The sequence below is a fragment of the Somniosus microcephalus genome, unplaced genomic scaffold, assembly GCF_052327205.1.
Source record: "Somniosus microcephalus isolate GS21.2 unplaced genomic scaffold, FLI_Smic_1.0 unresolved_chr2, whole genome shotgun sequence".
NCBI classification, from domain to species: Eukaryota; Metazoa; Chordata; class Chondrichthyes; order Squaliformes; family Somniosidae; genus Somniosus; species Somniosus microcephalus.
The window spans coordinates 48136373-48150295 of NW_028225180.1; the positions used below are offsets into that span (position 1 = coordinate 48136373).

At 51.0% G+C, this 13923-nt stretch overlaps 1 protein-coding gene across 3 annotated transcripts in view; it reads right to left on the reverse strand.

The window, feature by feature from the left end:
* Window positions 1-13923, reverse strand: part of LOC147092602 (ribonuclease inhibitor-like) — a 640499-nt gene that overhangs the window by 623013 nt on the left and 3563 nt on the right. For 2 of the 3 annotated variants that reach the window (XM_085975963.1, XM_085975964.1), the window contains exons 2-3: window positions 11180-11265; window positions 10967-11042 (exon numbers count right to left, since the gene is read on the reverse strand). In XM_085975963.1, coding sequence (XP_085832089.1) covers window positions 10967-11042; window positions 11180-11265 — 162 coding nt within the window. Of the gene's footprint in view, window positions 1-10620; window positions 10709-10868; window positions 11043-11179; window positions 11266-13923 lie in introns of those variants that run through there. The other variant, XM_085975965.1, reaches the window with a different exon arrangement.

Consider the following 13923-nt stretch of genomic DNA (forward strand, 5'->3'; position numbering starts at 1 on the left):
CAGTCGGTTGTACTGGTAAAGACCTTTGTGAGTGTTTATCGTGAGGTATTTTCTAGATGCTTCTTCTACCTCCATTTGTAGATAGGCTTGGGCCAGATCAATCTTCGTAAAGCATTTCCCTCCAGATAGTGAGGCAAAAATATCTTCTATCCATGGAAGTGGATATTGTACTGTGTGCAGAACTGGGTTCACAGTTACCTTAAATTCCCCACAGATGCGAACCTTCGTCGGCTCCCCAGGCATGCTGCTCAATGATTTCTTCATTACAGGAACGATGGGTGTGGCCCACTCGCTCCAGTCCACCTTGGACAGCACACCCGAATGCTCCAGACTCTCCATCTCTGCTTCGACGGCTGGGCGGATCGTGTACGGTACCGGTCTGGCCTTAAAAAATTTTGGGTTTGCGTTATCTTCAATTTTTATCATTGCCGTTACCCCTTTTAGAGTCCCAAGTCCTTGCTGGAACACCTCTTTTGTGCCAGTTAGAATTTTTGACAGTCGTCCAGGTGTGACGTCGTCATCCTTTTTGTTAGCCACAGTTAGCGCCTGAATGGAATGCCAATCCAATTGTATTTTTTGGATCCATTCACGTCCCAATAATGGTGGTCCTCCATCTTGTAATATATATAGATACAGTTTCTGTGTCTCCTTGCCATTGTATTTAACGGGCACCCTTATTTTTCCTCTAGGGTAGACTTTTTGCCCCGTTTATGTCTTCAATACAATGGACGTGTCCTTCGAGGGTATGTGTGAGAATTGCCGCTCATAGTCTCGTCAATTCATGACTGTTAGGGCTGATCCTGTGTCCAATTCTATCTTTACTTGGGACCCTGCTATCAGGAGGGTGACCCAAATGGATCGGTGATCCTCCTTTGCGATCACGTTGTGTAACTTTAGGCAACTTAGTCTCCTGCTCCCGGAGTCATTATCACTCTCCTGATCTTCTGAACTACTGTCTGTCATTATTTTTACTTTCTTGTACTTTTCCTTAGCAGTTCTTTTAGTGTTGGTTTTCTTTCCCGACCTGCAGACTCGTGCTATGTGTCCCACTTTTCCACATTGCCTGCATACTTTGTCCTTAAACCCGCAGTCCTTCTGGTCATGGGTTGTTCTGCCGCAGCGATAACACTTTTCTGCTCCATATGCCATTTTGTTGGTGCTATATTCTTGCGGTTTCTGTTGTATTTCCACAGCTCCCCGTGCTGGTTCTTCGTAGGATACTGCCACGCTGAAAACCTTTTCGAGCATAATGTCCTTTTCTGAAAGTAGTCGTTTCTGGGTTCCTTCACTCTGGAGCCCACAGACAAACTTATCCCTTAAGGTTTCTGCCAGTCCTGCTCCGAACTGGCAGTGCTTCGATGACTTGCGTAGTTCCGTAAGATAGTCAGCATTACTCTCATCTTTGTGCTTGATTCTTTTATGGAACTTGAATCTTTCTGCTATCAGCAGCGGTGTAGGGTTTAGATATTCCTGTAAGATATTGACAATCACTTCAAAGCTTTTCTCCATTGGTTTAGCTGGGGTAATTAAATTCCGCAATAGGCCGTACATTCTCGCGCCCATCAAATTTAATAATACCGACGCCTTCTTTTCATCGGCCACCCCATTTGCGTTGCAGTACACTTCAATTCTTTCCATATACGTGGTCCAGTCTTCTATTTCGTTGTCGAAAGCAGTGATACTGCCACTCTTCGGCATCTTGGGTGGTTTAAAATGGCGCCTCCCGCACTTTTCCTTCTTCCCCAATGGATTAAAATGGCACCTCCCACGCTTTTCCTTCTTCCCCTTGCTGCCAATGCTGCTCCTAGCATTCTAAATAGTAATGGCGGCACCCCGCGGCTTCGGCGCATCTCTTTTTTGTTAGTTCAATTCCTTAGTTTCATTCTTCTTCGATGCTGTCCACTGCGCGTCTCTTTCCTTCCGCTCTTTTATTTTCTCTAATGCTGCCCGGCTCTTGTGCACCGACCGCGCCCTGTGCGCTCCACCCTCTCTCTCTCTTTTTCTTCCTGACGATGCTGCACGGCCCCCTTGCAGAGCCGCTCGATCGAGCTCAAGCCCGCCGCAGTCCGGAAGGGTCAGCGCACTACCTGCTACCAGCACGACTTTCTGGAACACCTTGACTGGGGAGCCAAGCCCAGCTCTCCACAGCTTCCCCTGCGATTCACTGAACTCCGATGGATCACTGGGCGGTTGCCCACGGTCGACGCCCGTTGCTCTGGCTTCGACCTCCAAGAAGCTTCTTTTCAGGGATGGATCCCCGTGAGGTGATGCAGTACTGCAGGTGAGTTCGAAACTGCTAGTCTCCACTGTAGTGTCCACGTATCAATAACACATGGACTGTAGGAGAATGGTAATAACAGGTGTTTACTGAACAGGTGTTTTCTGAACTGAAAGTACAGAAGCCTGCTACGGCTTTATATACAGGTGTGGTCACTGCCGGTACTACAGTATAAAAGCAGTTCTCTCTTAAAGATACAGACACAACACAATGTTTCAGCTCGATTACCTTTTGTCAGATTTTGGTGAGGTTCTGACTAAAGGTCAAGCTGAAACATTTATTCTGTTTCTCTGGATCTTCACTGATCCTGCCTAAACTGCTGAGTATTTCCAGCATTATCAGTTTTTATTCCTATTCTGCATGCTGTCTTGATTTCCTGTGTCTCTCTCTCACTGCCAGCCTGCCTTGTGTTGATTTGAGTAGAGAGGAATAAAAAGAATGCAAAGATCCCAGAGCTGCTTTTATTGTCAGACATGTTTCAGTATCTCAGTGACTGACTGTCTAAGTAAAGTGAAATGAAATAAAGTGCAATAAAGTGATACACAACAGCATTACATATGGACCAGGCAAGAATGAAATCAATAGGGTTTAATACAACAGTGTGGCGGATCGCCACCTAAACGGGCGCAATCCACTTTTCCGTCCGTGGACAATAAATCGGGCACCTTGCCTTTAAGAAGCATGCTGCCTTTAAGGCATGACAAAGGAGCGGGCGTCGCCCTCAGTGTGTGCTCAAAAGCGTGGGTGTTGCCCTCAGTCTGTTTTCGGGTTTAGCAGAGAGAGGAGCTGGGGCAGCCATCTCTCAAGAGAATGTAATAAAAGCCATGTGTTCCTCAGATCGCTTCGGCCTCCATTCGTGTTCCGCGGCAGCCGCAACATTGGTGACCCCGACACTCAGAACGTATTCCGAGCACTGCAATGGCGGACACGAACGCAGTTTCCGTGAAACTGCCGGAGTTTTGGGAAAACCAGCCCGAAGCCTGGTTCCTCCAAGCTGAGTCCCGATTCCGGCTGCGACACATCACCACAGATGGGACGAAGTATGACTACCTCGTCGCATCACTCGGTAGCTCCACAGTCACGAAGGTCTGGATAGCGCTGCAGAACTCACCAGAGGAGGGCAAGTATGCACATCTTAAGGCCGCGCTCCTTAAAAAATTTACGACCTCGACATACCAGCGAAACTGCCGCCTCCTCGACCTTCCAGGCCTCGGTGACGCCTCACCATCAGACCTCCTCTCCCACATGCTCTCACTCACCGATGAGAGCCCACCCGGGTCCCTCTTCCGCACGCTGTTCATCCGCCAGCTAGCTCCCAGCATCCGCCCAGCGATCGTGGCGTCCGGCCTCACAGACCTAGAAGCCCTGGCCGACAAGCTGCTGTCTGCTCACGCCAGCCGCGACGTCGCTCTGGACCTGGCAGCCACAGCCTGGGCGCGCCCCTCACCGGCCACCACGCGGCCACAAGGCCCAGCCACGGGGCCCACGGGGCCTTCGCGCCCCACAAACCCGGGCTACTGTTGCTACACGCACGGTTCAGCGCCAGGGCACAACGGTGCACACCTCCCTGCTCCTTTAAGTCCGCCCCCGTACCAGCCTCTGCGATGGCTGTGGGCCACGCGGGCTCCCTGCTGTACATCACGGATGACAAAACCGGCCGCCGGTTCCTGTGCGACACTGGAGCTCAGCACAGCATCATCCCGGCCTCCACCCTCGACATCCAAAAGGGCGAACGAGGACAGGCGCTGGCTGCCGCTAATGGCTCGGACATCCGGATGTATGGCACCCGCACAGTCACCCTCGACCTTGCTGGTCGCCGCTACCGATGGGAGTTCATCACTGCCAAGGGACTCTCCCCTCTCATCGGCGCAGACTTCCTGTGCACCCACGGCCTACTGGTAGACATCCTTCAACACCGCCTCGTGGACATGAACACCATGTCCCCCATCCTGGGCGCCATGGCCCCCCGTCAACCCGCGGACATGGCGTCACAGTGCCACGCCCGGGCCACGGATGACTACTCGGCACTCCTGGCCGAATTCCCGGCCCTCACCAACGTGACCTTCTCCGCGGAGGTCACCAAACATGTGGTGGAACACTTCATCCCCACCACAGGCCCCTCAGTGTACGCCCACGCCCGCGGGCTGGACCCGGCCAAACTGGAGATCGCGCGGACCGAGTTTGCCACTATGGAACAGCTCGGCATTATCCGCCGCTCCAACAGTCCCTGGGCCTCCCCACTCCACATCGCCCCCAAACCAGGCGGGGATTACCGCCGCCTCAACGATGCCACCACCCCTGATCGGTACCCCGTGCCGCACATTCAGGACTTCTCGGCTAGACTGGCCGGCCGCTCAATCTTTTCCAAAGTCGACCTGGTGCGCGGCTACCACCAAGCCCCCGTCCACGCCACGGACGTCCCCAAGACGGCCATAATCACCCCCTTCGAGCTTTTCAAGTTCCTGCGGATGCCCTTCGGCCTCAAAAATGCGGCCCAGGCATTCCAACGGCTCATGGACTCGGTCCTTCGGGACCTGAAGTTCCTGTTCGTCTACCTGGACGACATCCTGGTAGCCAGTTCCTCCAAGCAGGAACACCTCGAACACCTTCGCATCCTGTTCGGGCGCATCAGCGACCACGGGCTCATCCTCAGCCCAGCCAAGTGCCAGTTCGGCCTGGACAAGATCGACTTCCTCAGCCACCACATCACCCATGCTGGTGCCATTCCCCTGCCCACCAAGGTGCAGGCCGTCCAGCAATTTCCCCGCCCCACCACCATCAAAGGGCTCCAGGAGTTCCTCGGGATGGTGAATTTCTACAACCGCTTCATCCCCAAAGCGGCGTCCCTCATGAGGCCCCTGTATGAAGCCCTCCGGGGCAGGAGCAGCAAGATGGCGGTCGAATGGACGGCAGACGTATCAGCCGCCTTCAACTCCACCAAGACCGTGCTCGCCGGCGCCACCCTGCTCACGCACCCATGGCCCAATGCCAGTGTAGCGCTTACCATGGATGCCTCCGACCACACGGTTGGCGCCATGCACGAGCATTGGGTCAAAGGTGCCTGGCAACCACTTGCCTTCTTCAGCCGCCAACTACGCCCCCCGGAGGTCAAGTACAGCACCTTCGACCGCGAGCTCCTCGCGCTGTACCTGGCGGTCCGCCATTTTCGGTTTTTGCTGGAGGGCCACCCCTTCACTGCGTTTGTAGACTACAAACCCCTGACATTCGCAATGGCAAAGACAGCCGACCCCTGGTCCGCCAGGCAGCAGCGCCAGCACGCGGCAGTGTCCGAGTTCACCACGGACATCCAACACGTCTCCGGCTGAGACAATGTGGTAGCCGACTGCCTCTCCCGCCCCGCCATCCACGCCGCACAACTGGCTGTCGACTATGCTCAACTCGCAGCAGACCAGCTCATGGACCCTGATCTGCTCTCCGCACCTACCAACCTACCAGGGCTATGCCTGGCCGGTGTCGCCTGTGGCCCGACCGCAGTCACGGTCAAGTGCGACATATCCCTATCTCAACCTCGGCCCGTCGTCCCAGCGTCCTGGCGCCGCCGGGTATTCGAGATTCTCCACAACCTCTCCCACCCCGGCGCCCGCGCATCCATCAAATTCGTAGCCAACCACTTTGTCTGGCGCGGCCTTTGCAAGGATGTGCGTACTTGGGCCAACTCCTGCCTATCCTGCCAACGGGCCAAGGTGCAGCAACACACGAAAGCACCCCTCGAGGAGTTCACCGTCCCTTCACGTAGGTTCGACCACATCCACTTGGACATCGTCAGGCCCCTGCCACCGTCGCAAGGCCACACGCACTTGCTGACGATCGTCGACCGCACCACGCGCTGGCCCGAGGCAATTCCACTGACCTCTACCACCACCGCCGACATCGCCAGAGCCTTCGTCAGCACCTGGGTCGCACGGTTCGGCATCCCCTCCGACATGACGTCGAACAGCGGTCCGCAATTTACCTCTGAACTCTGGACCACCATCACACGCAATCTCGGGGTGACCATTCAGCGCACCACAGCATACCACCCTCAAGCCAACGGACTGTATGAGCGGTTCCACAGATCCTTGAAGGCATCTCTTCCAGCCAGCCTCCAGGACGGCGCCTGGACCGACCGACTCCCGTGGGTCCTCCTCGGCCTGCGCTCCGCGGTTAAAGAAGACCTCCACGCATCGGCAGCAGAGCTCATATAAGGCCGGCCACTGCGCGTACCCGATGAGTTCCTGCCCACTGCCACGACACCCTGGTCAGCCAACCAGCAATGCCACGACTTCGCCTCACCGGCGCTACAGTTCACCCCGGTGCCCATTGCCCGGCACGGCGAATCCACCTCACACATCCCGCTAAGCCTGCACCAGGCACGGTTCGTTTTTGTCCGGCACGATTCCCACCGCGGACCCCTTCAACCCCCGTACGACGGGCCCTACAAAGTGCTACAGGCTGGGGACCAATTTTTCGACCTACAAGTGGGCGACAGGACTGAAAAAGTGCTGGTTGACCGACTCAAGCCAGCACACACGGAGCCCGGTGAGCAGGTCCCAGTAGCTCGTCCACCGCCATGCGGCTGACATGCCCTCAAGCCAGTACACCCGGCTGCTCCACGCCTGGCCATCCCACATCCACCCGCGTCCGACAAGAGCCGCTCCAGCCGGCCCATCAGACCGCCGCACCATCTCGTCCACACCTCCTAAGCGGATTCTGGGGGGAGCTGTGTGGCGGATCGCCACCTAAACGGGCGCAATGCACTTTTCCGTCCGTGGACAATAAATCGGGCACCTTGCCTTTAAATAGCATGCTGCCTTTAAGGCATGTCAATGGAGCGGGCGTCGCCCTCAGTGTGTACTCAAAAGCGCGGGTGTCGCCCTCAGTCTGTTTTCGGGTTTAGCAGAGAGAGGAGCTGGGGCAGCCATCTCTCAAGAGAATGTAATAAAAGCCATGTGTTCCTCAGATCGGTTCGGCCTCCATTCGTGTTCCGCGGCAGCCGCAACAACAGCAGGTAATAAGACAGCAGACAACATCTCACACAAACACCAGCTTTTGCCCTCTCTCACTCAGTCACACACACTCAGCCTGCAGGATGACTGCCATGTTGGAAGATTAAAACCAACTAGACAATTTTCAGTATCATATCTTTTCACTTTGCGGCCTACAAAAACTGGCTTTCTATTCTGCAAATTGCCTTTTAATTTCATGTCTCTCTCGCTGTCACTGACTGTCTATCTGTCTGCCACTCAGTCTCCCTCCCAACCACATTGGAGTAAAATTTACAGTAGCATGACACACAGACTCTGCAATTTTCAGACACAGACACCCGCTCACATTTACACTCAGACTGTAATTTGCAGAAACACACACACCCACTCACATACACACTCACAGTCTGTAATTTGCAGAAACACACACACCCATGCACATACATACACACTCAAGACAGACTCTGCAATTTGCAGAAACTCACACTCACACACACACACATCCATTTTGAAAGGGGTGTAGCCTGGGAGTGTCTATTTTTCATGATGTCCCTTCCTGGCTGTGTGGCCATATTTAATGAGGACAATGCAACAGGAAGAGGTGAATCGCAGAAATCCGCGTCCCCATGAGGAAATGAAAGACCGGGAGGATGAAAAGGAGGAAATACAATCATGGATAATAATAATATATATACTTTACTTCTGTTAACTAAATGTCTGCTTGTCTGTGATTTGTGTGGAATGGAATAAAATGAAAGGAATGATCCCACAGCAGCTTATGCTCCGAGAATATCCCAAGCACATTCCCCAATAAAGCCTAGTTCTGAAAAACATCAAATGGATAATTCTGAAAAAATTTTATAAAATATATAATATATATACTATGTTTGTACAAAAGTCTTGACTTGGTTTCGTTGGGTTGGGCTTTATGGTAGAGTAAGATCCCACCGCAGGATATGCTCTGAAATACCCCACAAACATTCCTTGATAATTCCAGTCCAGAAAAATTCATTTGGCTTGATGTATATATGTAGCTTTGCTTTTTACAAAAGTCTTGAAAGAAAGGCAAATTAAGATCCCACAGCATTGCAGTCTGGAATTAAATCAGTATGATGTAATGGTGTATACGTTGTTTTTTTCAGACATGAGATGCAGAACCAATGCACACAGCAGGTAACTTGAACACCGACAATCCCTGCATACACACCAGCTTCTGCTGTCTCTCTCACACACACACACACACACACATACAGGCTAGCCGACAAAATTGCCACACAACACTATCAGCAATGAAAGAAAGTTGATTTCTCTCATTGCTCTGCTGTGTTTGGCAGTTTAAAAGCAAAAAGACACTTTTCAGTATCTTATCTTTTCATTTTGCAGCCTACAGAAACAGACTTTCTATTCTGCATCAAAAGCAAAATAATGCTGATGTTGGAAATGGGAATAAAACAGAAAATGCTGGAAATACTCAGCAGGTCAGGCAGCATCTGTGGGGAGAGAGAGAAACAAAGTTAACGTTTCATCTCAATTACCTTTCGTCAGAATCTGTCAAGATAATCGGGCTGAAACATTAACTCTGTTTCTCTCTCTCCACAGATGCTGCCTGACCTGCTGAGTATTTCCAGCATTTCCTGTTTTGATCTCTATTCTGCATGTTGTCTTGATTTCATGCGTCTCTCTCGCTGTCTGCCAGCCTGTCTACTCTTGATTTGAGTGGAGGGGGATTAGAAGAATGCAAAGATCCCACAGCAGCTTTTACTGTCGGACCTCGTCCGGAGGGGACCGACCATGATCTCGTCCAGAGGAGACTGACTGAGGCCTCCCCCAGAGGGGGAGTAGATGGGATGTACTTTAGAGAAACCTTTATTTAATATTAAAACAATGAAGCCAGTTATTGAAAATGTCGAGGAGACCAGGCGTGAGCTGAAGTAAGCGGTGGAGATTTATTAACACAACACAGGGACAACAACAATAACTTGCATTTATATAGCAGCTTTAATGTAATGAAACGTCACAAGGCAATTCGCAGGCAAAAGTTGACACTGAGCCACAAAGAGATTTCAGGAGAGATGGCCCAAAGCTCGGTGAAACTGGTAGGTTTAAAAAAGCATTTAAAGGAGGAGGAGAGAGAGGTAGAGCTGTGAAGAGGTTTAGGGAGGGAATAACAGAGTTTGGGGCCTTAGCAGCTTAAGTCATAGTGCCAATGTGAAGCAACGAAAATCGAGGAGGTGCAACAGGTCAGGGGAGTGGAGAGATCTCGGAGGGTTGTAGGGACACTTGTTACAGAGTCAGACTCCTCACTGGGAGAGACACACACTGTACAGAGGGGCACTTGTTACAGAGTGCGACTCCTCACTGGGAGACACACACTGTACACAGGGACACTTGTTACAGATTCAGACTCCTCACTGGGAGAGACACACACTGTACACAGGGACACTTGTTACAGAGTCTAACTCCTCACTGGGAGACACACACTGTACACAGGGACACTTGTTACAGATTCCGACTCCTCACTGGGAGAGACACACACTGTACACAGGGACACTTGTTACAGATTCCGACTCCTCACTGGGAGACACACACTGTACACAGGGACACCTGTTACAGATTCCGACTCCTCACTGGGAGAGACACACACTATACACAGGGACACTTGTTAGAGTCCGATTCCTCACTGGGAGAGACACACACTATACACAGGGACACTTGTTAGAGTCCGACTCCTCACTGGGAGAGACACACATTGTACACAGGGACACATGTTACAGAGTGCGACTCCTCACTGGGAGAGACACACAATATACACAGGGACACTTGTTAGAGTCCGACTCCACACTGGGAGAGTACCACACTGTACACAGGGACACATGTTAGAGTCCGACTCCACACTGGGATAGTACCACACTGTACACAGGGACACATGTTAGAGTCCGACTCCACACTGGGAGAGTACCACACTGTACACAGGGGCACTTGTTAAGAGTCAGACTCCTCACTGGGATAGACACACACTATACAGAGAGACACTTGTTACAGAGTCAGACTCCTCACTGGGAGAGACAATGTGCGATAGTCAGTGTCCCACTGCAGCCCAGTCTGAGCCCCACCCTGGGCCCTTCCTGTCTGTGCATTTCCCCAGTGGTCCATTGGGGAACAGTCAGCCCCAGATATCCTGCAGAAGCAGTGCTGTGGGGCCGGGCGGCTGAGTCTCGTGACCCTGTGGCTGGGTATCTGACCTCACAATGGGCGCTGATCCGGGCTCAGTTCGAGCTGGAAACCATTAAATTAAAATCAAATCATCGGCCAAAAATGGTCAAATAATGAGAGCACTGCCGTCATCAATTGAAATGTTCACACATCCACTCTCAGTCCAGGTCTTGTTCCCCGTAGCAACTCCAGTTGTTTATTTCCATTTGAACTGAACTTATTCCCCAACAGCCTGAAACAGATTAAAGATTAAAAAGGAAATAAACAGATTGAACAACAGTGTAAATAACAGGGAGACTGGGGTTAATGTTTCAATAATAATTAGACAAATATTACCCATAAAAGTGACTTAATCCCATTTATATTTTATTTATTACATTAAACATCAACACACTCTCCAGATCCGTTCCAGACCCCTGCAGGTCAGTATGAGGCGGTGAAGAGCGGGGACAGATCGGTCTGTGAGGAAGTTTGATCCCAGGGTCAGAACAGTCAGTGACCGGATTGTACTGAGAGCGGAGGCGAGATCCTCGGTACAAGAATCTGTGAGACCGACAGTGCCCAGCCTGGGGACCAGAGAGAGAAACAACAGGAATCAGTAAATCCCCAGTGTTTATTAATAACACTATTACTGATACTAATAATAATGTAGTGTCAGACATTCAGATATTATAAACACAATCTCACACAGTCTGGTATTTACTGCAGTCTCTGTATTTTACACTCCGGGTTCCTCAGAGCTGCAGACAATAGTTTCACTCCTGAATCGCCCAGTTTATTATAACCCAGATTCAGAACCGTCAGTGACCGGTTTGTACTGAGAGAGGAGGCAAATCCTCGGCACAAGAATCTGTGAGACCGACAGCAAACAGCCTGGGGATGAGAGAGAGAAATAACAGGAATCAGAGTAAATCCCCAGAGTTTAATAATAACACTATTACTGATACTAATAATGTAGTGTCAGACATTCAGTTATTATAAACACAATCTCACACAGTCTGGTACTTACTCCAGTTCCTGAATTTTACAATCCGCGTTCCTCAGAGCCGCAGACAGTAGTTTATTGCCGCTCAGTCTAAACACAAACAGAGAAAGAAAAACAAACTGAATCAAAGCCCGGATCTGATATATTTTTCTCTCTCGGATATTACAACAATCACTGAAAGTGCTTCGGGACATTAACAACCCTGTTTTCCCCCGCGATTTCCCTCCCTGGGCAGGTCGGTGGCGGGCCGGGTGCTGCCGGTGTCGGTGGTGGGTCGGGTGCGGTCGGGTTGGTGGCGGTTCGGGTGCGGCCAGGGTCAGTGGTTGGTCGCGGCCTCACTCTGGAGAATTGGAGGAAGTGGGTTTGATGAACTCAATTGATGACGCGCACATTGAGTTTGACCATTGTGATGTCAGTGTTCTATAGTATTGAGGTGCTGCAAACACTGACAACCTCTGCACAGAGGAGCGCTGCTGCACCCAGGCTCTTCCATAACTCCCTCCATATGGAGGGAGCCACAGCACGCAAGGAGGCTCTCTCCACTTTCAATGGACGAAAGAGACCAACACAGCCTGCTTGCACATTGCACAGTGGGGCTCAAGCAGGGGTGTCGTCAGGACGAGGCTGCAGTGGCGCAAACCTTTCAATGATCTCAGTAGATCACAAAACGTTATTGCAAAGCCACACTCAACCTCATCCTGCTGTGCCACTCATCTCATCACATCCCCATCACTCCGCCTTCCCTACCCTACTCCTGCACATTCAAACTCACACCAACTTACCTTGCACCTCCACCCACCATACTCTATCTATATTATCACATCCCCATCTCACTACCCACCCCCCTCACTCACCCTCATCCTAGTCCAATCATACCAACTAACAACACACAAGGGTAGGTAATTGTGTGTTTTAGACGATGTTGATGTGAAGTTTCTGTTAATGTGATGTCAAACATTGAAATCTTTATTTTAAATACTTTGTTTTCTTAGACAGATTTGTGAGCACCTTTGGAAGTGGCTTAGTGAGTTGCAGTGAATGGTGAGACATATCGGTACCCCCCACAATGCTGATGAGTGTGACAGGAATGGTTTGGGCATTCTAGCGATGCTTTATGTTGTTGGTGTGGGCTGGTAGCAACCTGGCACATCATGTGGCATCCAGAGCGTGCAGCGTCAAGTGAAGTAAATCTGACCATGATGAGGCCATCGCTGTCGTCCCGGTCAGCAATGTGGATGGATGGTGATGCCCTCTGTGCTGTGCAGCATCAGGAGTTGCACAACAGGTTGGTGCTGTTGTTGGTGCTGCTGGTGTGCCTGGTGCTGCTGGTGTTGGGGCTGATGGTGGTGGGACTCTGAGGCCCAAGGTGAGACAGTATAAACCATACCCATGCTGATATAATTGATGGCAGGTGAACTTGAGATGAAAGAAGCGATCTATCAATGGTGAGAGAGGTGGTTCCATTGAGGTGACAATGGATAGAGAGTTTGCTACAAGCACTTGCAATCTGCAAAAAGCAAAATCTGTCTTCCAAATGCAGTAAGCAGCAGCTTCTGAGCATGGAAAGTGAACAGCTGTGAGAAGGGAGCTTTTACAGCACATTTCCAGCTGTCAAGTCATGAGATGATTCCATGGCCATTCAACTCCCACCCTGCTTACAGGACGTGATCCCCGAGTAGCGTGGACCACATGAGTGACCTGGTAAACTCTGAAGGTGAGCTAAAATAGTTGTTAATCCTTTGTTAACAAGGTCATAATGACCTGAATTGCCTCCCCCGCTGCTGCATGTCGGGTCTGCTGAGCGCCGACAGACCCAACATTTGGGAAAGGCACGTGGCGGCGGATTGATAGTGGGGTCTCGACCCCCTGGGGTAAAATACAGTTTCATACCCGACCCGCCACTGTTTGCACCCGCTGACCCCCAGGAAATTCCCCCCTATTCCTGTAATTGAGAATGAATCTCACTCTGTCCAACTCCCCATCTACAGGAAACTTTGTGCTATCCGGCACCGACGGGACGGAGCTGTTGCCGTCCCATCAAAACTGCCGGACAAACCAGCGGCAATATTGAAACATACGGAGATTTTGTGCTCCGTATCTGGCAACAAACCCGGTTGCAGCTTCTAAACAGTCGGCCATACCTTGCAAGCGTCTCTGTAGCTTAGCAATAGCTTCAGCGAGACCTTGCAGAGCTTAACTGTTGAGAAAAAAGCAACGAAAAGAAAAAAAACCTATCAAAACGGCTCCTGATTTTTGCCGGTGGCTCGAACATTCCGTAATGTTAACCTCCAGCTAAACCAAAGTTTCCTGTATTCAGGGACTGTCAGCAAATGTATTTATTAAATAAAGTGCTGTCTGTGTGCAGCCTTTAAATGTCCCTCAGTCTGGTCTCGTTACCTGATGATCAGAATTACCCTCCTGGAGCTCAGTGACCGGCCCCGTCATGTTTGGGGAAACTTGTA